This window comes from Mobula birostris, chromosome 1, assembly GCF_030028105.1.
Source record: "Mobula birostris isolate sMobBir1 chromosome 1, sMobBir1.hap1, whole genome shotgun sequence".
Lineage (NCBI taxonomy): Eukaryota > Metazoa > Chordata > Chondrichthyes > Myliobatiformes > Myliobatidae > Mobula > Mobula birostris.
The window spans coordinates 121839347-121864537 of NC_092370.1; the positions used below are offsets into that span (position 1 = coordinate 121839347).

Sequence of the window (25191 nt, forward strand, 5' to 3'; positions counted from 1 at the left end):
AAGTTCTCGGCCCGAATCATCAACACTGCCTCTTCGTATAGATGCTGCCTGGCCTGCTGCATTCCACCAGCATTTTGTGTGTCTTATTTCAATAAGTATGTGGATTACAGGGGTTGAGGGGGTTTATGGGCCAAATTGGGCAGACATCTTCATTGGCATGATCCAGTTGGCCCTCAGAGCCTGTTTCCATGTCGTTATTACTCATGACTCTGAAATATCCACAAAACCGATGCCATTTTCTGCTCACCTTTAGTTTTGCTACTAACAGTTCACCCTTACTTGTTACACTAGAGTGTTGTGTATGGTACCAAAAGCAGCTCCAATCTCTCAAAATAATTTGTATTACTAGAAAATAAAAAGGGAAAAGTCATATTGTCCAATTTTGTGCACGTGGGAAATGGGAGCTGCACTTCTCTTCTCAGGATCTTTATGCAGAGCTTGCAGATGTCCTCCTGACTGCAGAAAGGCTTTAAGTAACATTTTCCCTTCTCCCATTCAACATTACAGAACAGCTGCATATTTACACATTTCCTCGTGTCCCTTAAGACTATTGCAGATCGAAATGTCATTTCTCCCCATTAATTCCACCTCCCCACCCCCAGATATGACTGCTTGCCTACACAAAGGGCAATTTACAGTGGCCAACTAACCTCTGGGATGTGGGAGGAAGCTGGGTCATCTGGTGTAAGCCCATGCTGTCATAAGGAGAACATGCGAGCTGCATACAGGTTGGGATTGAACCCAAGTCTCTGGAGCCAAGAGGCCATCCAAAGGCTGCCAAGGCAATGAGGAAAATGTGGTGGGAAGATACAGTGTCTAGACACTCCCTCTGCAAGAGTCCAAGCTCATGAATGTATGGCAAGGTCAGGGCTGACCAAAAGGATTGAGATCACAGAAGGTAGCTCAGGTGTGAAGAGTATACAAGAGTTGCAAACAGTGAAGCAGCACTGGTGTAGTTTCCATAACCGCAAGGAGCACAAGGTGAATCTATGCAGTCTTTTTCCTCAGGGAAGGAACTAAATACAAGAGGGCATAAGGTGAGAGACAAAAGATTTAAAAGAGAACTGGGGAGCAAATTTTTCCACACAGACAGCAGTGCGTTTTTGGAACAAGCTGTCAGAAGTTGGTTGTAGCACATACAATATTTTAAAACTTCTGGACAAGTATAGGAGAGGTTTAGAGGAATATGAGGAAAAAAAAAGCAGGGAAAAAGGGACTAGCTTGGCAGGCACCAAGGTCAGCATGGATCAGTTGGGCCAAAGTGACTGACTGCCCTCTGGTTCATCTTTGCCTTCTGGCATTGCTGTTTCTGAATGATTGAGAGGGTCAAGCCAGCTTATAACTGACCTCTGCCAAAGGAAAAGCACAGGCTTCCTCCTAACCTCTAGAGGGTGTGAGAAGGCTGGACATCATGGACAAACCAGAGATGGTTTCCCTAGTCTTTCTCTCAAATGCCTGGGCAATTGAATAGAATACATATTACTTGGTCTAAATATTCTTAAACTCTGAATAGCATCCAGAAGTTCTCCCTTTTGTATATAATTAAGAACACTGGCACAATCATGATTTAAACCTGGTAAATTGGACATGTGAACAGTAGTTCCTTGTAAACCATTACGAACACCCCATTAGAACAGAGATGAGGAGGAATTTCTTTAGCCAGAGGGCAGTCAATTTGTGGAATTCAATGCCACAGATGGCTGTGGAGGCCAAGTCATTGGGCACATTTAAAGCAGATGTTGATAGGTTCTGACTAGTCAGGGCGTAAAAGCTTACAGGGTGAAGTCAGGAAAATGGGGGTGAGATGGTTAATAAATCAGCCATGGACAGAATGGCCTAATTATGTTCAGATGTCTTATGGTCCTGTATTTGGTGGGGATGGTCTAACAGGCTCTTTGACTGACAGTTGGGTGTCAACCAATTGGAGAATCCTTTCACTTTCTTTTTGCTCTGGAAGGCAGTGTCACAAAGATAGACAGCCCAGACAACCAACAGTAAATCCACAAACTTAATGCCCTCTGGCTAAAGAAATTTCTCCATCTCTTTTCTAATGGGGTGTTCATAATGGTTCATAAAGGAATTGTACTGTTCATGTCTTATTTACTATATTTAAATCATAACCCTGCCTGTCTTCTTAATTATATACAAAAGGGGGAACTTCTGGATGCTATTCAGAGTTTAAGAATATTAAGAAAGTCAGGGCCCCCAAACTAATAGTAGGATAAACATCAGAAATGCAACTTATTTATAAGAATCAAAAGACATAAATGTTAGTTTCTTAAACTGCTTAAGCATTTAAATGATAAAATGTACCCAAGTGTTGCCATTGAACACTGTCTGATGAAGCTTTTTACTTCAGTAGCCAGTGTCAGATCAAGTCAAGTTTATGGTCATGGACATAAATACAGTGAGTTACAAGTACAAGAAAAACTTGCTTGTAGCAGCATCATAAGCATGTAGGCTCAGACAACATTTCAGTCTGAGTAACACACAAAATGCTGGAGGAACTCAGCAGCTCAGGCAGCACCTACGATGAGGAATAAGCAGTCGATGTTTTAGGCCAAGACCCTTCCTCAATACTAGAAACAAAGGGGGAAGACATGAACTACTAAACTACTCAATACTAGAAACGAAGGGGGAAGAAGTGGGGAGAGGGGAAGGAGTAGAAGTAGGCAATGGGTGAAACCGGAGGGGACGTGGGTGAGTGGGGTAAGGGGATGAAGTGAGAAGGTGGATATGATAGATGCAAGAGGTAAAGGTTCTGAAGGAAGGATCAGATAAGAAAAGGAGGTGGACGATGGGGAAAAGGGAAGGAGGATGAGACCAGCAGGAAGTAATGGGCAGGTGAGATGAGGTGGCAAGTGGGGAGCCTGAATGGGGAATGGGGAAAAGAAATTGCTGTTTGAGAAATTGATGTTCAATTTTGAGTGATAGTGACAGGCATGAGCAAGCTGCAGTCTTCACTGGACAGCTGTCCTCTATTCCTGCTATGGACATTGCTCATATTCTGGTTTCTATATGCTGTGCCAATTTCCATGCCTCCTTCAGTTTATCTATTCATTGGGGACTCACTGTCAGGATTCATGGCCCAACGCCAATTGCTCTTGAGAAGGTTTAGGAGAGCTGCCTTCTTGAACTGCTGCAGTCCTCCTTGTGACAGTGCTCCCATAGCATTGTAGGGAAGGGGAAAACAGGATGATAGTAAAGAACAGCAAAATTCTTCCAAAATCAGGATGGTGTGCAACTTGGAGAACCTACAAGAAGTGGAAAAAAAAGGGCACTGGTAGCCACAATCCATGCAAATAAACCTGAGAGAATTCAAACTAGTTCCTGCAGCCACATAACACAACCACACAGCAGAAAGAGCAGCATCTCCCTCACCACAATCTGTTCCTCACAGTAATGTGATTACTTGACAGTTGTGGGTTCATTACCCATGCTTGAACTTCATCTCAGCAGCACTCCCCCAGTCCTCCACTGGTTACCAGAACTGCCTTCTGAAAGCTCTGTCTCTCCCAGAGGTGCATCCATAAGACCCCATGGCAATACTTTGAAGAGCAAAGCAGCTTACTTGCAATTCCGGCCCAATATTGATTCCTCTCAACATCACAAACAGGTCAATGTATCATTGGGCTTAAAGTAGAAAGTAACTTCTTTACTGTATTGAAGGCACCACAAAGTTGTAGATGTATGAGCACATAACAAATACGGGGACGGCATTGGAGAACGTGACCATCAGATTGCAGTATCAAAAGGGAAGAAACCAAATCCCTTCCAGAACACACAAAGATGTCAAAAGCTGATTGACCAATGTCTGAAGGGAAATCTTTAATACATTTTTTTCATTTTATACCCAAGACTAAACCTTATATTATTTCTCTTCTATAGCAGCCCACTTGACATACCCACCAACAGGCATACACATCATCACTAGTGCACAGTGGCCGAGTTTGAACCACCTATGGGATGCATTCCAGCAACTTAAGTAAGACCTTCCAAACCCAGAACCACTACCAGCTAGAAGGACACTGACAAAAAAAAAGCTCGAGAGCTCTGCCAGCTTGAAGTTGTGCTCCAAGCTACACACTTTCCTGACTTGGAAATATTTTGCTGTTCCTTTCCTATCCCTGGGTCAAAAACATGAAGCTCCCTCCCTAACAGCACTATGGATATGCCCACATAATGCTTCAAGAACACACTTCCTCACCACCGTCAAGAGCACCATGCGACAAGCAATTAAATGGTGGCGGTGCCTGCAAAACCCATATACCTTGAATAAATAACAAAAAAAAAGGCAGTTTACTTTTGGTTTATTCTGAGAAGAGTTTATTTGTCATATACACCCAGAAAGCAATAGATCCTTTTTGGTTCTCTTTTTGCTCATTAACATGTGGCTGACATCTACTGATTTTTTTTTTGAACCGGCTTCACCTCAGAGATGCCAGTTTCAACTAAAAAACTACAATCAATGCTTTGCAGTTTCTGTTCAATGTTGCAAAGATGTTATGCACAGCAGCTTGTAAAACCATGCCAGCAATTTGAATTAACGATGGAGTACAGGAAGGGAGCAAAAGGCAAGATCTAATCTAATCATTGCAACGTGTCAAACATAACCAAGTTTGTGAACAGTTTCAGAAGCACAGCTGACACCTGATTATTTCCTAGTACTGCAGTTTAAAAGTATTACATTGTAGCACAAAGATAAAACCATCCACTTATTTTATAACAACAGTGCCTTGAGAAAGTATTCATCCTCCACAACTATTTTCACATTTTACTGTCTCATTTTCTAAATTTAAAATGTATTGAAGTTGTATTTTGAGCTAATCTACAAAACATTGTGCATCATGGCAAATCAAAAGAAAAATCCCAGACCAGTCCACAATTTACTAAAAATTGAGAGTCTGAAAAAGTATTCATCTACCTATGTAATTACCTCACTAAATCTCCTCAGGTGTATTACCCAATTTGTTAATGTAGAATATTGGAGGATTATCTGTTTTCAATGAATTCATAAAACTAAATTCACCCCCCCCCCCCCACAAGATCTAACAGTATGGTAGACTTTCAGACCAAATCAAAATGAAGATGAGTCAAGGAAATGATAAAAGAGAAGCACATATCTGGGAAAGGGTACAATGCCATCACAAAAACACAGAACATACCTTGGAGCTCATGCAGTTCATCGTGAAAAAGTGGAAAAATAATGAAACTACAGCTACACCACCTAGGTCAGACCATTCCTCTAAGCTTAATCTCTGGAGAAGGATGGCACTTGTAAGAGACTACTGTGACACCAGCAGTCACTGAGTGACTGCAGGTCAATAGTTGCAACTGAAGATGAAGTTCATGGCTCTAAAATCTCCAAGGCCTTGCACAATAAGGGTATTTATGGAAGAGTGACAAGGAAGCAGCCCTGGCTTTAAAATAAAACATATCCTTGGCTGCAAAGACTTTGCAAAGCTTCAAAGATACAGTAAGGAGATGTGGAAGAAGATCCTGTGGTCGGATGAGACTAAGGTGGAACTTTTTGGCCTCAACACTAAGTGGTATAAATCTGACACTGTGCATCAACAGGTAACACTATCCCTACTGTGAAGTATGGTGGAGGGTAGCATCATGCTCATGGGGATGCTTTTCAGTGGCAGGGAATGGGAAATCTGTTCAGGATTGATGGGAAGAAGAATGCTGCGAACTAGCTCACTAAGTAACATATCAGCATAGACTGGGTGGCCCAAAGGGACTGTTTCCATATTGTATAATTATGTCTAAGTGAGGAGAATTTAAAAAAAAATGGAAATGGTGTAAATGGGGATTGATGGGCCAACATGGACTTGATAGGTCAAAAGACCTGTTTCTGTTTCTTAACTATTGAATTGTGAGGCATTATTACACCAGCATTCACTGTTGGTCTGTAAGTAACACGTGATTCCCACTGAAGGAAAGATGGGCCAATATGTAGTCATCTCAGATGTTAAAACTCTCCTTTCTATGGTTCTGTGTGGCTAGCATCATTATTCACTGGGAGGTGGACATTCCCCAGGATCCCACACAGCATTCTGAAGCCAAGCATCTGATCCAGACTCGGTAGATGGCAACACAACCAGCACAGGACAAACAATGATTGAAAACCCAGAAATGCAGAGCTGGAAATTTGAAATCGAAACAGTAAATGGTGAAAGCATCTGTACAGAGAGAAACATTTCATTAGAAGTAGAGAAAAACAAAGCAAACATTTTAAGTTTTAGGGAAAAGGGACGTATTTAGAAAACAAAGGGAATATCTGGGATTGGGCGGAAACCATGGTAGATTGAGACTCCAAGTTCTGATTAAAGGTAATCAGCCTGAAATACTAAATTGGCTTATCTCTCCATGGATGTTGTCTAACTTAATTATCCATGTTTGTACAGTAGAGAGTGACAGGTTACAGGTATTTCGAATACCAAGGACATGGATACCAAGTTTATACTTAATTTTCTCTCAATGTTTCTATAAATCAGACTTAACGGGGAAGCTGAACCTGGGGTGAAACTGCCCCAAATCCTTGGTAGGGTGGATAAGTTAATTCAGGAAAAGTGGGGGCTGCAGGTTTGGTTTGCAGAGCTCAGTCATCTTTGCCTAACAGGATCTTTACACCAATTTACTGTCAGGTTACAAACTCAAAATAATCTGCAGATGCTGGGATGAAACCAACACTCACAACACGCTGGAGGAACTCAGCAGGTCGGACAGCATCTGTGGAAAAGATCAGTCGACGTTTCGGGTCGACATTTTGGAAGGGTTCCGGCCCGAAACGCAGTGCAGTGGGGTAGAGAATAAGGTAAAATGACCATGATGAGGTATATAGTAGGCACATGGAGGAAGGCACCTAATGGGAGGAGTGTGTGGATAATGAGAAACAAGCTGTGTGATAGAGGGCTGGAATTTGGAAAGAATGGGTTGACAGCCTGTAGCCCAATAATCTATTTCCCTTAGTGAAAGTGTGCACAGATTTAAACGAATTAGTCACAGAATAGAGAAGTATGGGAGCACCTGTATCAGAACTCCATTTGTAGATCTTGGCCCCTTTAGTGTCCTTGAACAACCAAATACACCACTTTCCTTTTTGACATTTTCAGTTCTGCCTCACTCCTAAACAATATTGGTTTGGTTTTAGTACAGTGGCAGGAAATGATGCAGATTTCACCCCTTTTCTTTACACTTCCCCTAACCGGTTGTCTCTAATCTTTAAATCACTAAAACTGTGTCAGCCATTGTTTTTTCCTCTCTCACCTTCCTTTGCAAAGCAAATCATTCTGCAACTTGAAGGCAATAAGCTGCAGGTAGCTGTGTGAGTAGATGCTATGCCACATTTCCTTTTCATTTGCCTGTAACTTGTCTCAACAGACAAATGTTTTTCCATTTGCACTTCTGAAATATCCCAACATTCTGCTTCCCCACCTACCCCTTCCCCCCCCACACCCCCTATTTTGGGTTTTCAGCTACACCAGTTATATTAGAGTCAGCTCTTACAAAGGCACCTCTACTTCATTTGGCGCTCGAAGAGATTTGATGTCACCAAAGATTCTTGCAAGTTTCTCTAAGGTGGAGAGCATTCTGACTGGTTGCAGGGTATGGAGGCGCCAATGAACTGGATTACAAGGGACTGTAAAGGGTTGTAGTCTCTCTGTGCACCATGGCACAACCCTCCCCACTATACAGGCCATCTTCAAGAGCTGGTGCCTCAACCAAAGACCCTCACCACTTGAAACATGCCCTCTTCTCATTACTACTAACAGGGAAGAGGTACGGGGGGCTTGAAGACCCAACTCAATGATTCAGAGACAGATTCTTCCCCACTATATTTCTGAACAGTCCATGAATGTTTTACCATTATTCCTTCTGCTTTGTACTATTTACTTTTGTAACGTAGCAAGTTTATGTCTTTCCACTTTGTTTTAGATTCTTGCCCTCAACATGCTTTGCCCAGACGGTAGAACAATTAACACAGCCACACTTCAAAACATATGTAGAATGTTAGATTCTTAACCAGTGAGCTCTTGCAGGAGCAATGCTCCTTAAACTACCCCAGCAGCTATACAAGGAGATTGCTCTCACTGATGTGTTACTGAGTACATGCAAAGTCCCTTCTGACACTATTCATCCTTCCTAATTGCACACTATAGCATCAATCTGGAGATTCAAATGTAGCTCAAAACAAATAAAACCTACAGCTAATCAATTTCTTGCTTACGTTGAACAAACTTGTTTTGAATTCTGTGGCGTGTCAGAGGTTGAGGGGCAAAATTATAGAAGATAGAAGAGTATGGCACAGGACCAGGCCTCTCGGCCAATGATGTCTACATCTATATTCCTAACCTAAAGTAATCATGGGGAAACAAGTGTCTGCAGACTTTGGAATTATGGAGGAATGAACCCAAACGATGACTTTATTCGGAGCAGACTCGATGGGACAAATGGCCCAATTCTGCTCCTATATTTGTGGTCTTATTCCACCCCCCCGGTAGATGCTGACTTCCACCAGCACCTTGCATCTGTGTGTTGCTCAAGATTCCCAGCATTTGCAGAATCGCCTGTATTTCTGTGAACTCCCCCACCCCTCTCGCTCCAGACTCCTCTGTCAGGGGAAAACCATATGGTCCAGAGAGTAACAGAGTTTCAGTGAGATCTTCTCTCACTCTAAATGCCTGAGGAGCTCAGCGGGACGGGCAGCATCTATGGAAGCAAAGGGATGATCCATGCTTTACTTTGAGACTCTCATCAGAACAAGACTAGAGCCATCGTTACTAGACTGGAGTCCTTCCCCTCACCATTCAGCATAAGAATCCTCGTCCTTTAGTCTTGAGATCAGGTAGTAAACTGATTAGAACAGATATATTGCATAGTTCAGGGTGCAGTCACAGTTCAATGCCAAGGCTAGCAATGAACTTAACAGCCATGGGCAAGGCAGTATGGAAGGCTGACGACTGGGACGGTCCTCATCTTGGATCTTCCAAGATTACGAGGCTGTGACATAGCACAAAGAAAAAGGTCGCATTTAACAATGGAACGTTTTCATCTCAGCCTGGTTACAGTCACTGCCCATTCATATGTGCAGCTTCCCACCTTGGCTGTGTCTTTGTTTTATAGCCAGACTCTTCCTCCCATTCCTCATAATGGTATGATAATGAATCACCACACATTCTGGTCCTTTGACAGTTGTGTCACATTGGTGACACATGGGTCAGAGTTTTTGTGGGCGTTACTCTCCTTAACTGTGTAGCAAGTTTGACAAAACAATTTTCACAGACCCTGCACAGGAATAAGCAGAAGCAAGCCATTTGCAACTGCTCCACAATTTTATAATATCATGGACTGTAACCCAACACCACATTCTCACATACTCGCCTTTACCCTTTTAACTCTTTGCTTAAGAATTTGCAGAGAATGGAGGGATATGGACATGCAGATAGAAAGGATTCGGCATAATTTGCTAGCTGGTTTAGCAAAACATCACGTGCTGAAGGGCCATTTCCTGAGTTGTAAAATTCTATGTTCTAAACTCAAGAAATTATCTACCTCGCCCTAGAGCCACTCCTTCTTCCCTTTCCCCTTAGAGTCCATTCTCCTCTCCTATAGATTCCTCTTTCTCCAGCCCTTGACGTTTCCCACCCACTTGACTTCACCTATCATCTTGTAGCTCGCTCTCTCTCTTTCCCTCCCCGCACCTTCTTATTCTGGCAACTTCCCCCTTCACTTCCAGTCCTGAAGAAAGGTCTTGGCCCGAAACATCAATTGTTTATTCACTTCCGTGGATGCTGCTTTACCTGCTGATTTCCTCCTGCATTTTGTGCATGTTGCTCTATCAGCCTCTGCTTTAAAAGTGCTCAAAGGCCCGCTCTACAGTCTTTGACAAAGACGTTTCTAACGACAGACCTTCTGAGAGATATCATTTCATTTTATCTTTGTCTTATGATGCAAAGCCTCATCTTGAACCTCTGCCCCCCCTAGATCTAGATGCTCCCATTAGAAAGATATCCCCTGAAGATCTTTTCAGGTAATAAGCAAAAAAAATGAAGTCATGTTAGGGAAATAGCACCGTTAAAAACTCAGTCTTGAGCTTGAAAAATGATAGTGCAGGCTGCAAAGCCCAAATGGCCTACTCTCCGTTTTGTTTTTTGCGCTTTTTTAAAAAAATGTTACTCCCCTCTCTATTTTCTTTAGAAAATCCCTGATCTTAAGAGCTTTACCTTTAACTCTTGGAGTTCGTGGAATATAGATGGGAGGGTAACTCTGTTTTTGCACCAAGTCTTGGGTTACCAGAAGCCCACATCAGACAGCCCAGTAGGGCTTACAAACAGAGAGAGCAAGCTGCAGGCTGCTGGCTCCTGCAACTACTTCCTGTTTATGAAGCTCATCAGTCACCTCCACACCACAATATTATGAATCAGACAGTCACGTCCAACTTGGAAATCTTGCGGTGACAAGCATTTGGAAGCAGCTTCTGCAAAGGATGCTACCCTGCAGTACAATACACACTTCAAATATTTGGTTATCCTTGCAGAAGAGGCCACTTGAATGACTTTGGAGCTTTTTATATAGAATGTGTTAACTGAATGGCACTAAAAATGCATGGGTCTGATAACACTAAGAATGTGTAGGCCAGGCAAAAATTATGAGGAAATTTTTATTTATTGTGTTTATTTTTTTTTAAGAACAGTACAGCATGGGAACAGGCCCTTCACTCCACAATGTTGTGACAAACTAAATTAATCTCTTCTGCCTACATATCCTATCTCTCCATTCTCTGTTCATGTGCCTAAAAATCCTCTGTGGGATTTGCCTCCACCACCCTCTGGTAGCACATTTTAGGCACACACCGCACTAAAAAAAAAATTCTGCATTACTCTCCCCTCTCACCCTAAATTTATGCCTTCTAGTATTAGAACCATCAACCCTGGAAACTAAATTTTTTTAAAAAACATCAGTTGACTACATAGGCCTCTCAATCTTATATACTTCTCTCAGGTCTCCCTTCAGTCTCCATCACTCCAGAGAAAAGAACCCACTTTATCCAGCCTCTCCTCATAGGCAGCATCTGGTAAAACCTCCACATCCTTCAGCAACCAGAACTGAATACCATTACTTTGAAATGAGACACTCTTGGAATGTGAGGTGCAGGTGAGGAATGCTGTGGACCATGTCCCATACAGCCTGAATAACCCAACAATCTGTGCTCTACCAGCAGTTTCTAAGGACATGTGGAGACAAGTTCTAGTTGTTGCTGGAGCCAACTGCTCTTGCCACAAACCCTGCTGTTTTCAGAGCCCTCAAGGGAACGTCAGAGAACACCATATCACAAGGTATAGGAGTACATTCCGACGGATACATTAAAGGTGGATGCAACCAGAACAAAACTCAGTGGGGAGAAATGACAAGAGCTTAAGGCTCACCCACCACCACGCATCAAGGAGCGGGAAACTGCCCAAAGAAAAACAAACAAACCCTCCAACTTCTTGCTCATGAAAGGTTTTCTTTTGCAGAAGAAAAACTGATGTCACACTGATATTATCTATTTTATTCACTCTCTCAATGTACAGCCCGCCATTCCAGGCAAGATCTGGTGAACCTTTCCAGCACTCTCAAAGTCAAGTTTGTGATATGCACAAGTACACATACGCACAGGTGCAATGAAAAACTTGCATGCAGGAGCATCATAGGCACATAGCAACATACAAGCAGCAGTCACAATTAAAAACATTTTTTTTAAAAAAACAAAAAACACAATTAGAACAAAAAAGAAGTCTAATTTAGTAGAAAATAGGCAAAGTGGTTATAGTGTTACTAAATTAGCGATTAGGAACATTAGTGAAGGGCCCCAATGACTTTCATATTTGCTCATAGTCTGTTGAAGAGAATTATTTTCATAAATCATCACATTGTTCAGTGAGGGAAGGGTTGAACTGTAAGGTCTAATATTGTGAATGGTGGCCTATTAACACCTTGCATTGCATCTAGAAAGTCTGCAGTTCTCCATCCCAAGGATGGCGAGAGCAGATCAATAGATAAAAGTGGAGATAAAATATTTAAAAGAAAGAGAAATTGAGGGCTTAGGGAAGTGGTAAGGCAGCATAGGTCAGCCATGATCACATTGTATGGTTGAAGGACTGGAAGGGCCTGCTGGCTACCTTTTTCTGCCGTTCTTTTATGTCCTTGAAAATCTAAACACATTCAAAGTGAACCCAAAACCCACTGATCTATTGGATGGATTTATAGGATATCTAATGTTAAAACAACTGAACCAGGTTGTAGAATAGTAATTTAAAAAATAAGGTTACATCAATGCTTCCTTACTTTTTCACCTGAAGTAGGTTGAAGTTGCTCATGTTTCCCAGTCTGGTTTCCCATCCTGAACTTCTGCTAAGAGAGAACAAGAAACAGCACATCATTTGACAGCAAAACTTTAAAAACTTGTCAGTTACATCCATCATGTTCTATTTGCATACGAAGATCTTGTACACAAATTATATAAAGTTAGTGCATAAAAGTAGTAACCAATTTACAAATAAAATATTGCATTTATTGCAAGTGAGTTTGAGCAGATGTCTTCTTCCATAGCAGAGTTTAATGAAAATAAACAGCACAGTTACTTAAGGGACCCCTGTGGGGTCCACTAGATCAATTCATGTGAAGATGGCTGTTGACTTATGGAGGAAGAGATGAGCTCAGATTTGTTGGCGTTTAGAAGAATGAGGCACAGACAGGGTGCAAGAGATTGATTTTCCTGCCTTGAGAGTCTAAAGCAAGGAGGGGGGCAAGGTGGAGAAAATCAACTCAACTATTATGGATCTGTAGGAGACACTTTGATTGGGGTATGTACTGTCCAAGTAGACCCATTTCCTCTCATCTCAGGGCCCATTTCTCCTCACCTTGACTCTATTCTTGCCCTCCAGCCCTGCATTCTTGCTCAGTTCCTTCCTATCTACATCTGCAAAAAACTCTGATGCCTTCCAGTTTTCTATTCTGAACTTGTATGGGTCCACCCTGTGCCTAGCTCTGTGTGAACAGATAGAACATTCTTCATTTCAGTCCCCTTATGGCCCCTCCTACAACTCCCCCCACCAAATAAATCAATGACAGGTTTGATGTTCCTGCACTTTCACAGAACTCAAAAACGTCATTAACTTTTCAGTCAGTTTCTACTGCTCGCCCTTTTACATCATCCTCCTTCAAGTCCTCCCTTCCCTTCCTGGACTTTTGCATCCTGGGAATAGATTAGTGACAAATACCCAGCACAAGCACATTGATTCCCACAGTAATCTCAACTACACTTCCTTCTTTAATGGTCTATTCCATTCGCTCAAGTTATCCAGCTCCATTGCATCTGTTCTGATGACAAGGTTTTCCAGACTAATTGTTCCAAGAGATCCTCTTTTGCCATAACGACGGCTTCATCTTACCTGACAGAACTTTCAGCTGTGTGTGCCCCAATCATTACATTCTGGTTCTCATCCCAATCCTCCCACTCAGAACAAGATGCTTTGTCTTGTTCTAGTCTTCCACCCTATCAAACTTCACAATAAATAGATTCAGTAAACTTTTAGTCAGAGTTAATGAGTCTGTTGGCCAGAAAGAATGACAATCTACAAATCAGTGAATTCAAATGAATCAAGGACAGTGGAAGCAGTCTTTGTTCTCGCTGCATGCTTGGGGATGGAGGCTGCCATTTTGTGAAGACACTCTATTCTCTATTTTGTGATCTTGACATGCTGGGCTTGATCAATATTTTAAAGACGACACAATGATTCTTCAGGTAATCTGCTGGACTGGAGATAATTTCCAAATAAGAATTATTTGTGAGATGTTCTTTGGTTGGCTATAACATGCAGGTTTGTGAATGTTGGGGTTGATGCCTGCCTGAAGTGATTCGAGCTCATTGCTGATTGAGAACAAAGAGCCATAAATTATCGACTGTCACTTGATGGGAAGAGGGCAATAAATTGATGCTGGCTTGGAACAGAGCCAATAACAAGGTGTTAAAAGACAGACACATGTCCTGTGGCCAATGACACTGGAATGCGATATTTGAATTGATAAGGAATGGATATAAAAGTGGACACTGTGTGTGTTGGTAGCGGTAACTTTGAAAAGTAACCATTGCAGATACAAGTGTAAGCAACCCTGTGTGAAACACGTGGCGAGTGAACTGGGACAACGAGGAACGCCTGGCCAGCGTAAACTCCTTTGCCTGGGTAATACCTTTGCTATTCTTTGACTGTTCAGGAGAGTCAGGGATACTTAGTGGGTGTGCACACAAGATATTTAGTGTATGAATTTATGTACTTGTTACTTTGAACAATAAAGGTACTTGTCAGTAAATACAGAGCTCTCTGTGCCTCACGAAGCATTGTTGTAAGTAGTAGTATTTTTTTTTAAACAAGTCCCTTTCACCCTGCTCACCAATAATGACCATAATGCCTTTCTACACTATATAGATGTCAGCAGTTGTCCCACAAAGATCATATTCCATTCAGTTCAAACTAAACCACACTGCTTTGGCATTGAATATGGCCATTAAATATCAGTGCCAATGCAAATCACTTGTGTGTGCAGGACAAATGAATCGACATGTAAAATAAATGTCTATGTTTCTCGGGAACTCAGAAGTAATTTCAGCAAGAATAAAACAAATAACCTATCTCCATTTCACATTAATATTTTGCCAGCTGACTCTCTGGCACAGACACCTTTCTGCTGATAAAATTCTTTTCAGCAATCAATCCTGCAACTTTTGGACAATTCTGTTGATCCAAGATTTAAAGTCGTCACATCAAGGATCTTTGGATCATTGGTTCAAGCTTGAAAAAAAAATATGCAAGCAACCAGAATTAGTCTCTTCACATTGTTAATGGTATTGACAGAGCAAAGATAGAGCATGATGGACCAGACCAACAGCAGAAATTCAGGTCCACCGATTCAGAGACAAGTTCAAACCACACCACTATATTAAAACCCAAGAAACGAAGAGACTCCTGTATTAGAACAAGTAAGAATAACTAAAAAACTATGGATTATCTTGATGTCATTCAGGAAGAAAATCTGTCCTTCATATCTGGTCTGGCATGTATGTAATGTCTCACCCAGCAATGCAGGTGGGTCTAAACTGTCATCGGGGCTGATGCAGTTAGGGACAGATGCACTTAAGAAACAGGAGTCATGATAGGCCACTTGGTCCTTGGAGCCTGCTCCACCATTCATTAGAACATCACAAATCTTCTATTCCTGCACTAATTCCCTTACTGTCCAGAAATATATCAACCTGTTTTGAATTACTTTCATTTCCTGTAGGGGTAAAGAAGACCAAAGATTCACCACCTTGGAGTGAAGTGATTTTTATTCACTTCAGTCTTAAATGGCCTACCTCACATTTTGAGATTATTGAGTCATACAGCATGGAAACAGGTCCTTCAGCCCAACTAGTCCATGGCAACCAAGATGTCCCATCCAAGCTAGTCACGTTTACCAGCATTTGGTTCATTTTTCCTAAAATCTTTCCAATTCATGCACCGGTCCAACTGTCTTTTTAAGTGTGTTATTGCATCTTCCTCAACCACCTCCCTGACAGTTGACAACACAGACACCAAAACATTGCGTAGAAAAACTGCCCTTCAAGTTCTTTTTAAATCTTTCCACTCCCACCCAAAACCTATGCCTTTTAGTCCTCGATACCCCAACTCTGGGGGGTCAGAAGTCCAACCACATTCCTTATCTATGCACTTCATGACCCTGTACACCTCTATATCACCTTTCAGTCCTCCATGCTCTGAGGAATGAATACCTAAACTGTCCAGCATCTCCAAAACTCAGTCACTCAAGTCCTGGCAAAACTCTTGCAATCTATCCTGCACTGTTTTTAGGTTATCACCTTTCCTAATGCAAGGGTGACCAAAACTGAACAAAACTCCCAAGTGTGGCCCCAACCACACCATGCCTCACAACATTTACATTCAATGCCTTGCCTTATGAAGGCTAGTGTGTTAAAAGCCTTCTTCACCACCTTGTACATCTGTGAGTCCACTTTCAGTGAGCCACCTACTTGTAATCCAAGGTCCCTCAGTTCTTCAGTGTTCCCCAGGACCCTGCCATTCACTCTGAAAGTCCCACCTGAATTTGACTTTCCAAAATGCAACAACTGACACTTATCCAAATTAAACTCCATTTGTCATTTCTTGGCCTACTTACTCAGCTGACCACGATTTCTACTAGCAAGTGAATTATGTATGCAATTAGCCCGCTCTCCCAGGATTCTATGTGATCTAACATCACAGAGCAGTTTACCATGAGGAACCTCAAGGTCCATATAATACTATATTCTGCCATATTTGACCTACCAAAATGAATCACCTCACACTTATCTGGGTTGAACTCCATCTGGCACTTCTCAGTCCAGTTTTGCATCCTATCAATGTTCCGTTGTAACCTCTGACAGCCGTCCACACTATCCATAACACCCCAACCTTTGTGTCATCAGCAGATTTACTAACCCATCCCTCCACTTCCTCATCCAGGTCATTTATAAAAATCACGAAGAGAAGGGGTCCCAGAACAGATCCCTGAGGCACACCACTAGTCACCAACCTCCATGCAGAATATGACCCGTCTACAACCACTCTTTGCCTTCAGTGGGCAAACCAGTTCTGGATCCATAAAGCAAAGTCCCCTTGGATCCCATGCCTCCTTACTTTCTCAATAAGCCTTGCATGGGGTACCTTATCAAAATGCCTTGCTGAAATCCATAAACACTTCATCTACTGCTTTTCCTTCATCAATGTGTTTAGTCACATCCCCAAAAAATTTAATCAGGCTTGAGAGGCACAACATGCCCTTGACAAAACCATGCTGACTATTCCTAATCATGTTATGCCTCTCTAAGTGCTCACAAATCCTGCCTCTCAGGATCTTCTCCATCAACTTACCAACCAACCACTGAAGGGAGGGGAGCCCAGCATAATTTCACACCGCTAGCAGTTCAGGAGACCCGTTAACCTAGCAGACAGCAGGAGCCAAGCAGTGTTCTCTGGGGTACAGAGCTTTATAGAGCTACAACCAACTAGCGTCAGAAGAGATCCCGCTTTCTTCACAGTGATCTGTACATATTAAAGTTTATCTATAATGATGTTTTTGAAAATACATCAGCCAGTTGAACTGCAAGAGTCAGCATAACCCACCCACCCACCCCCTCAGATGGGAAAATCTTTCAAAACAAGTCTGACAAAGAGAAAATAACTCTAAAAGCCCGAAGCCAAAACAAAACTTGCTTGTAAAAATCTCAACATACAAAGCCATTTTTGACAATGATGGGATTAATTTCCCTCTGACATACAAAACCATACCAGCTTTCTTGTGTCTGCCAGCATAGTGTAGTGTGATCATCTGTTCTCTGCCATCTGTCGGAAAGCTGGGTGTTCCACATTTACTTAAACTTGGGAACCTATTTCACCGGGTAAAGCTTCTAGTTTGTGGATTTCTAGGACGTTCCCCCTCAACCTGCTAACCTCTCGTAGCTTTTGAGAACGGTTTCTCTTTTGGAACATGTGCACTTTTAAAAAAAATCAGCTCCCTGCAGTTAGATTATGTCTTGCACTATATACGCAGTGAGATTAAACCTCATGTATGGAACTTCAAACATCTATTACACTTGTTATTTGTGCTTTTATTCCCTGGAAAACAGGTCCCCCTAAACACCTGACTAATGGACACCCTCTACTCAAGAATGTGCATTTGGGAGACGACAGATGGATTTGCCAGGTGGGAACATAGCATTTCCATGTGCCTTTTCTCCCCACCAATCTGCCCACTCCTGAACCTCAACAATCATGGGTTGGGACCAGCCGAGCAGGACTGGAAGGGCTGAGGAGACTACCAAGTTAGTGAGACTGGCTACAGCCTGATCCCTATTTACACAGTGATACAGTTTTACCTCTGTAAAATAAATTTACACTGCACATCTCCTTTAAACATTTCCCCTTTGTACTCGACATTTCTACACTGGGATAAAAGATTCTGACTGTCTCTCTTACCTATTCATTTTAATCTTTTCCATTCGGCTTTTCCTTAGCTTCCAGCATCAGCGTAAACAACTGCTCAACCCCCCCCCCCCCCACCCCGCTTACCAATCATACCCTCTAATCCAGGGAGTATCGTGGTAAACATCTCAACGACCGACCACCTCCCTTACCTATGCCTCCCAAACTTTTACATTTCTATCAGGTTTTCCTTAGTCTGCAGCATTAAAGAGGAAACAACCGTCCAACCTCCCAACCTCCCTTTACTAATCATACCCTCTAATCCAGGGAGTATCCTGGTAAACATCTGACCAATGCCCTGACCAATGAGTAGGTGAGCAGGACCAGAAATACTGAGCAAACGAAGTCAGTGAGATTAACTAGTGACTATTTTTATTTAATTATATAGTGATACAGTGCAGAGAAGGCCCTTCGATCTGAACCGTCCTTGACCACTGACAACCTGATTTAACACCAACTTAATTTACAATGACCAATTAACCTACTTGGTAGGTCTTTGGACTGTGGTAGGAAACCAGGGGACCTGGAGAAAACCCACATATTTCATGGGTGGGTGTACACAGACTCCTTACAGATGAGGCCGGGTTTGAACTCCAAATGACCTGAGCGGTAACAGTGTTGCACCAAGTGCTACGTTGTCTGTGGCACCTGCTCGTTCAGTCACCACAGCTGTTTCTGTGATCCTCACCCACACACTCTCATTGTTCCAAGTTTACAAGTCAGAAGGCTCCCTAAGGTTGTTGTAACCAGGGTTGCGGCGTAACATGGATAAAATCCCACCACTTATTAAATGCTCCCAAATGGTGTGCGCCTCAAATAGTCTCCAACAACCAAGTCCAGCTCCTGGCCTTCACATGTGGCTTGGCTACAAAGCCCCACAGAATCGTTTCTACTGAAAGAAGGGGCGAAGGTGAGTTACCGCCGCCATAAAACCAGTCACTTGGGGCAGATGGAATTCGCAGCTCATCGAAGAGAAGAAAATCTCTGACCTCAATCCCCTGCTGCCTTGAGACTACACCAACTCACAGTGAAGGCTTTCGGAGTAAACCCCAAGGAAAAATCTGGAGCTGGAGTCCCTAAAGCAGTCCTACATTGAGTTCAACACTGACCGGAAACTCCTGTGACAGCACTGGTAACAAACTGCATCAGTCTCTGCTGTTCTTTGGGGTTCATCAGATGTGTAGAGAGGGGGGGGCCTGCTACATGGGCACTTCTACACCATGCTCGCCATTTCATACTGCCCTGACTTGCGAACTGGTTAGCCTATCGCGAACACAGTTAGGATGCAACATCAAATGGACCACTCCTTGACCAATGGAGGCCGTCCTTCAAGTGAAAAATGAACATGGAACAGGGACATTTGGCTAACAATGTCTGTGCCACACATGATGCCAAATTAGACTAATTTTCTTCTCCCGGTACATGACCCATATCCGTCCATTTACAGGATAGTTGTGTGTCTATCTAAAAGCCTCTTATACACCAATATTGTATCTGTTTCTAGCTGTGCTTCTATCATTGTCTGAAACTCTTTTATAGCCTGTATTACATCAAGATAGTTACAAGCAAGTTTTGTTTTGGCTTCAGACTTGTTTGGTTATTTTCTACTTGAGCCTATTCCAGGCACCTGCCATCAACTTACACGCACATCTCCTTTAAACCGCTCCCCCCACCTTCAATTCATGTTCTATTGTACTCATTTCTACTCTGGGAAAATGATTCTGAATGTCTCCCCTACCTACACTTCCCAATCTGAATTCTCTATCAAGTTTTCCTTACAGAGTAAACAACCGCTCAACCTTCCCTTACTACTCATACTCTCTAATACAGGGAGCACCCTGGTAAACGTTTCAATGCCCTGACTAATGAAGGCCAGGATGCTATAGACCCTCTTTACCGTCGTGACCACTTTCAGTGACTGTAGACTTGAACCTCAGGAGGCTAGGAACAGTTCTCAAGAACGGAATTCTGTTATAGCCTGAGGAATGTCTGTACTGCAAGAGGCCATTCTGCCCTTTGAGCCCATTCCACCATCCAATCAAGATCATAAGTGGTCTCTATCTCAATCCTAATACTTCACCTCCATTCCTGACCCATTGATACCGCAAACCCATCAGTCATGGTCTGACGGCAATCTGCAGCCAGAGGCAGCCTTTTGGCCACTCTTCTCCCTACTGGCATTTAAATCCCATACGAGTCATCGCCTCAGACATCCCTACCAAAATTAATCTACAAATTTTCAGCAGGACAGCCTTGTAGAAGGGGAACCAGAGTGTTAGAGCAGATAGTGAGGTGGAGGAGGATAAAGGGCATGCAAGAACTGCAAGTATAATGCATGGAGTAAAGCCAGATCTAACGTATAAAGAGACTTTGAGGAAAGAGAAGCAGAATAAAGGGTGTAAAGGTAGTAAGGTATAAGGGCTAAAGTGCGTGTACTTCAATGCACGAAGCATCAGGAACAAAGGTGATGAACTGAGAGCCTGGATACATACATGGAATTATGATGTAGTGGCCATTACAGAGACTTGGCTGGCACCAGGGCAGGAATAGATTCTCAATATTCTTAGCTTTCAGTGCTTTAAAAGGGGGGGGGGGGGGTGGGGGGTGGCATTTCTGGTCAGGGATACTATTACAGCTACAGAAAGGGTGGGTAATGTAGCAGGATCCTCTTTTGAGTCAGTATGGGTGGAAGTCAGGAACAGGAAGGGAGTAGTTACTCTATTGGGAGTATTCTATAGGCCCCCTGGTAGCAGTAGAGATACAGAGGAGCAGATTGGGAGGCAGATTTTGGAAAGGTGCAAAAATAACAGGGTTGTTATCATGGGTGACTTTAACTTCCCTAATATTAATTGGCACCTGATTAGTTCCAATGGTTTAGACAGGGCAGAGTTTGTTAAGTGTGTCCAGGACAGATTCCTGTCACAGGCCAACTAGGGGGAATGCTATACTAGACAGGCCAACTAGGGGGAATGCTATACTAGATCTAGTATTAGGTAACAAACCGGATCAGGTCACAAATCTCTCAGTGGGTGAGCACCTGGGGGACAGTGACCACCACTCCCTGGCCTTTAACACTATCATGGAAAACGACAGAATTAGAGAGGATAGGAAAATCTTTAATTGGGGAAGGGCAAGTTATGAGGCTATAAGGGTAGAACTTGCAGGTGTGAATTGGGATGAAGTTTTTGCAGGGAAATGTACTATGGACATGTGGTTGATGTTTAGGGATCTCTTGCAGGATGTTAGGGATAAATTTGTCCCGGACAGGGAGATAAAGAATGATAGGGTGAAGGAACTATGGGTGACAAGTGAGGTGGAGAATCTAGTCAGGTGGAAGAAGGCAGCATGCATGAGGTTTAGGAAGTAAGGATCAGATGGGTCTATTGAGGAATACAGAGTAGCAAGAAAGGAAATTAAGGGGCTGAGGAGAGCAAGAAGGGGGCATGAGAAGGCCTTGACGAGTAGGGTAAAGGAAAACCCCAAGGTATTCTTCAATTATGTGAAGAAAAAAAAGGATGACAGGAATAAAGGTAGGACCAATTAGAGATAAAGGTGGGAAGATGTGCCTGGAGGCTGTGGAAGTGAGCGAAGTCCTTAATGAATACTTCTCTTTGGTATTCACCAATGAGAGAGAACTTGATGACGGTGAGGATAATGAGTGAGGTTGATGTTCTGGGGCATGTTGATATTATGGGAGAAGAGGTTTTGAAGTTGTTAAAATACCCTAGGATGGATATGTCCCCGGAGCCTGGCGGAATATTCCCCAGGCTGCTCCACGAGGCGAGGGAAGAGATTGCTGAGCCTCTGGCTAGGATCTTTATGTCTTCGCTGTCCACGGGAATGGTACCGGAGGATTGGAGGGAGGCGAATGTTGTCCCTTTGTTCAAAAAAGATAGTAGGGATAGTCCGGGTAATCATAGACCAGTGAGCCTTACATCTGTGGTGGGAAAGATGTTGGAAAAGATTCTTAGAGATAGGATCTGGTCTGATCAGGGACAGTCAGCATGGCTTTGTGAAGGGCAGATCATGTCTAACAAGCCTGATAGAGTTCTTTGAGGAGGTGACCAGGCATATAGATGAGAGTAGTGCAGTGGATATGATCTGCATGGATTTTAGTAAGGCATTTGACAAGGTTCCACACAGTAGGCTTATTCAGAAAGTCAGAAGGCATGGGATCCAGGGAAGTTTGGCCAGGTGGATTCAGAATTGGCTTGCTTGCAGAAAGCAAAGGTCATGGTGGAGGGAGTACAACCCAGAGAAGTGAGAGGTGGTACCCTTTGGAAGGACAAACTCCAAGGCAGAATACGAAGTAAATGGCAGGATACTTGGAAGTGTGGAGGAGCAGAGGGATCTGGGGGTACATGTCCACAGATCCCTAAAAGTTGCTTCACAGGTAGAAAGGGTAGTTAAGAAAGCTTATGGAGTGTTAGCTTTCATAAATCGAGGGACAGAGTTTAAGAGTCGCGGGGTAATGATGCAGCGCTATAAAACTCTGGTTAAGCCACACTTGGAATACTGTGTCCAGTTCTGGTCGCCTCACTATAGGAAGGATGTGGAAGCATTGGAAAGGGTACAGAGGAGATTCACCAGGATGCTGCCTGGTTTAGAGAGTGTGCATTTTGATCAGAGATTAAGGGAGCTAGGGCATCACTCTCTACAGAGAAGGAGGATGAGAGGAGACATGACAGAGATATACAAGATATTAAGAGGAACAGATAGAGTGAACAGCCAGCACCTCTTCCCCAGGGCACCACTGCTCAATACAAGAGGACATGTCTTTAAGGTAAGGGGTGGGAAGTTCAAGGGGGATATTAGAGGAAGGTTTTTTACTCAGAGAGTGGTTGGTGTGTGGAATGCACTGCCTGAGTCAGTGGTGGAGGCAGATACACTAGTGAAACTTAAGAGACTACTAGACAGGTATATGGAGGAATTTAAGGTGGGGGTTATATGGTAGGCAGTGTTTAAGGGTCTGCACAACATTGTGGGCCAAAGGGCCTGTACTGTGCTGTACTGTTCTATGTTCTATGTATTTGTGCATCCACAGGGATGGCATACCAACTCCTAAAATCAATCACACAAAAAAAAAAGGAATGGGGGAGTTGCAGGAACCACACTCACCTAAAACAGGATTCAAATCTTAAGCTTGAAAAGACGTCAGAAATTAAACTTGCAGCAAAATATAAACATGCTGTGATGCTGGAAGTTTCAATCCCTTATCCACCAAGGTCAGTCCTAATGCTTCCAAAGCCTGACGTATCTCGTTTTTTCCAGAGCCCTGAAACAACATTAAAATTATCAATGTGCACTCTAGTCATTTCCAGTACATTCAGAAAACACAGGATTGTACAGGGTGGAGGCTTAAAAGATCCAGTAGAATCAATAATTGTATCTCCAAGCCTATCAAAGTTCTTCTACTGCTTGCTACCTTCCTTAATAAACTCATTTTTAATAAAGAGCTGTAGTCAGTACAAATTCCTGTGCTACAAATTAGATTTAGTTTATTATTGTCAATTGTGCTAAGGTGCAATGAAAATGATAGAAAGAAAACAATGTCATATCTAAACACAAGTAATTCTGCATATGCTGGACATTCAAAGCACCAAATACAAAATGCTGGAGGAACTCAGCAGGTCAGGCAGCATCAATGGAAATGAACAAAGAGCCAATGTTTCAGGCTAAGACCTCCAGTCTTGAAGAAGGGTCCTGACCCAAAACGACAATTGTTTCCACATTTCCATAGATGCTGCCCGACCTACTGAGTTCCTCCAGCACTTCGTGTGTTAGAATGCAGAATATAGTATTAAATAGAAATAGAATGCAGCAGATAGTGTTGCAGAGAAATGCAGGTAAACAAAAAGTGCAAGGGCCACGGAGAGGTAAAGTGGGAGACCAAGAATACAGCTTTAGTGCACAAGAGTCTGATAACAGGATAGAATCTGTCCTTGGTTTGGTACTTTTTGCCTGATGGGAGAGGGGAAAAGAGAAGAGAAAATGATCAGGGTAGGGTGGGTCCTTGATTATGTTAGCTATCTCCCCAAAGCAGCAGGAAGTGTGGACAGAGTCAAGAGAGGGGAGACTGGTTTGCTTGATGGACTGGGCTGTGTTCACAACTCTGCAATTTCTTGCAGTCTCAGGCAGACCAGCTGCCGTACCCAAAATATGTACCTGGAAGAACTACAGATGGGGCAAACAACCAGCTGCTGGAGGCAAAATGGCTGTGCATCAGGACTGACAATGTAGACAGATGTTAGCCAGTATAGAGATCGGGAAGGAGTGAGGCAGGAGCTGGCATTGTGATAGGCAGAGACGAGAGACTGCAGATATTGGAATCTGGAGCAACAAACAATCTGCTGGAGGAAATCAGTGGATCAAGCAGCATCTTAAAGGAAAATGACCAGTTGACATTTTGGATCCAGCCTTCATCTGGACACGTGGATCCAGGTGAGCTGGGGTTGATGTGCAAATGAAGGAATAAGGTTAGGGACAGGGAGATGAAGAAAATGACATAAGCTGGGAGATGATAGGTGGAGACATGAAAGAGCTGCAGACGATAGAATCTGAGGCAGTAGCTCTACTAGTTCTGTTGCTAAGTGGCCTTCATCGCGATTTTCAAGTGACAGAATTGCAGTAATGGCAATACATGTTGGGTCAGATCTGCTGCTGTCTGCAAGGAGTTTGTACATTCTGCCCAGGAGCGCATAGGCTCCCTCCCTGTACTCCAGTTTCTGCCCACAAGGGTCAATTGGTCACATGGGTGTAAATGGGTGGTGTGGGCTCTTGGGGCCAGAAGGACCTGTAACCATGTTGTACCTCTTAAAAATAAGGGTGAATTAAAAAAAATAATCCTTGCTTCTTCTGGTATCTCTTACCCTAAACTCTAAAATCAGTGTCCTTTTTGTCTACAGTATCTTTCTCAGACTTGAAGCAGGGTTTCAACTAAAAACATCTTCAATTTCTTTCCTCTCACAGATGCTCTTCGACCCACTGAGTTCCACCACTGGATTGTTTGTTTCTGCAGATTCCAGCATCTGCAGTCTCGTGTCTCCTTTTCAACCTAACATGCTAACTTGGGGAAGAATAATTGGACTCTTATTTTGATGGATGACAGGAGGTCAGTCTGAGACCA

The 25191-nt window shown here is 42.9% G+C and overlaps 1 protein-coding gene across 1 annotated transcript in view; it reads right to left on the reverse strand.

The window, feature by feature from the left end:
- LOC140199450 (myelin basic protein-like) overlaps positions 1-25191 on the reverse strand; it is a 186762-nt gene that overhangs the window by 119554 nt on the left and 42017 nt on the right. The window contains exon 3 of the mRNA XM_072261563.1: positions 12334-12399. Within this exon, the coding sequence (XP_072117664.1) occupies positions 12334-12387 (54 nt within the window). The 5' untranslated portion in view covers positions 12388-12399. The remainder of the gene's footprint in view (positions 1-12333; positions 12400-25191) is intronic.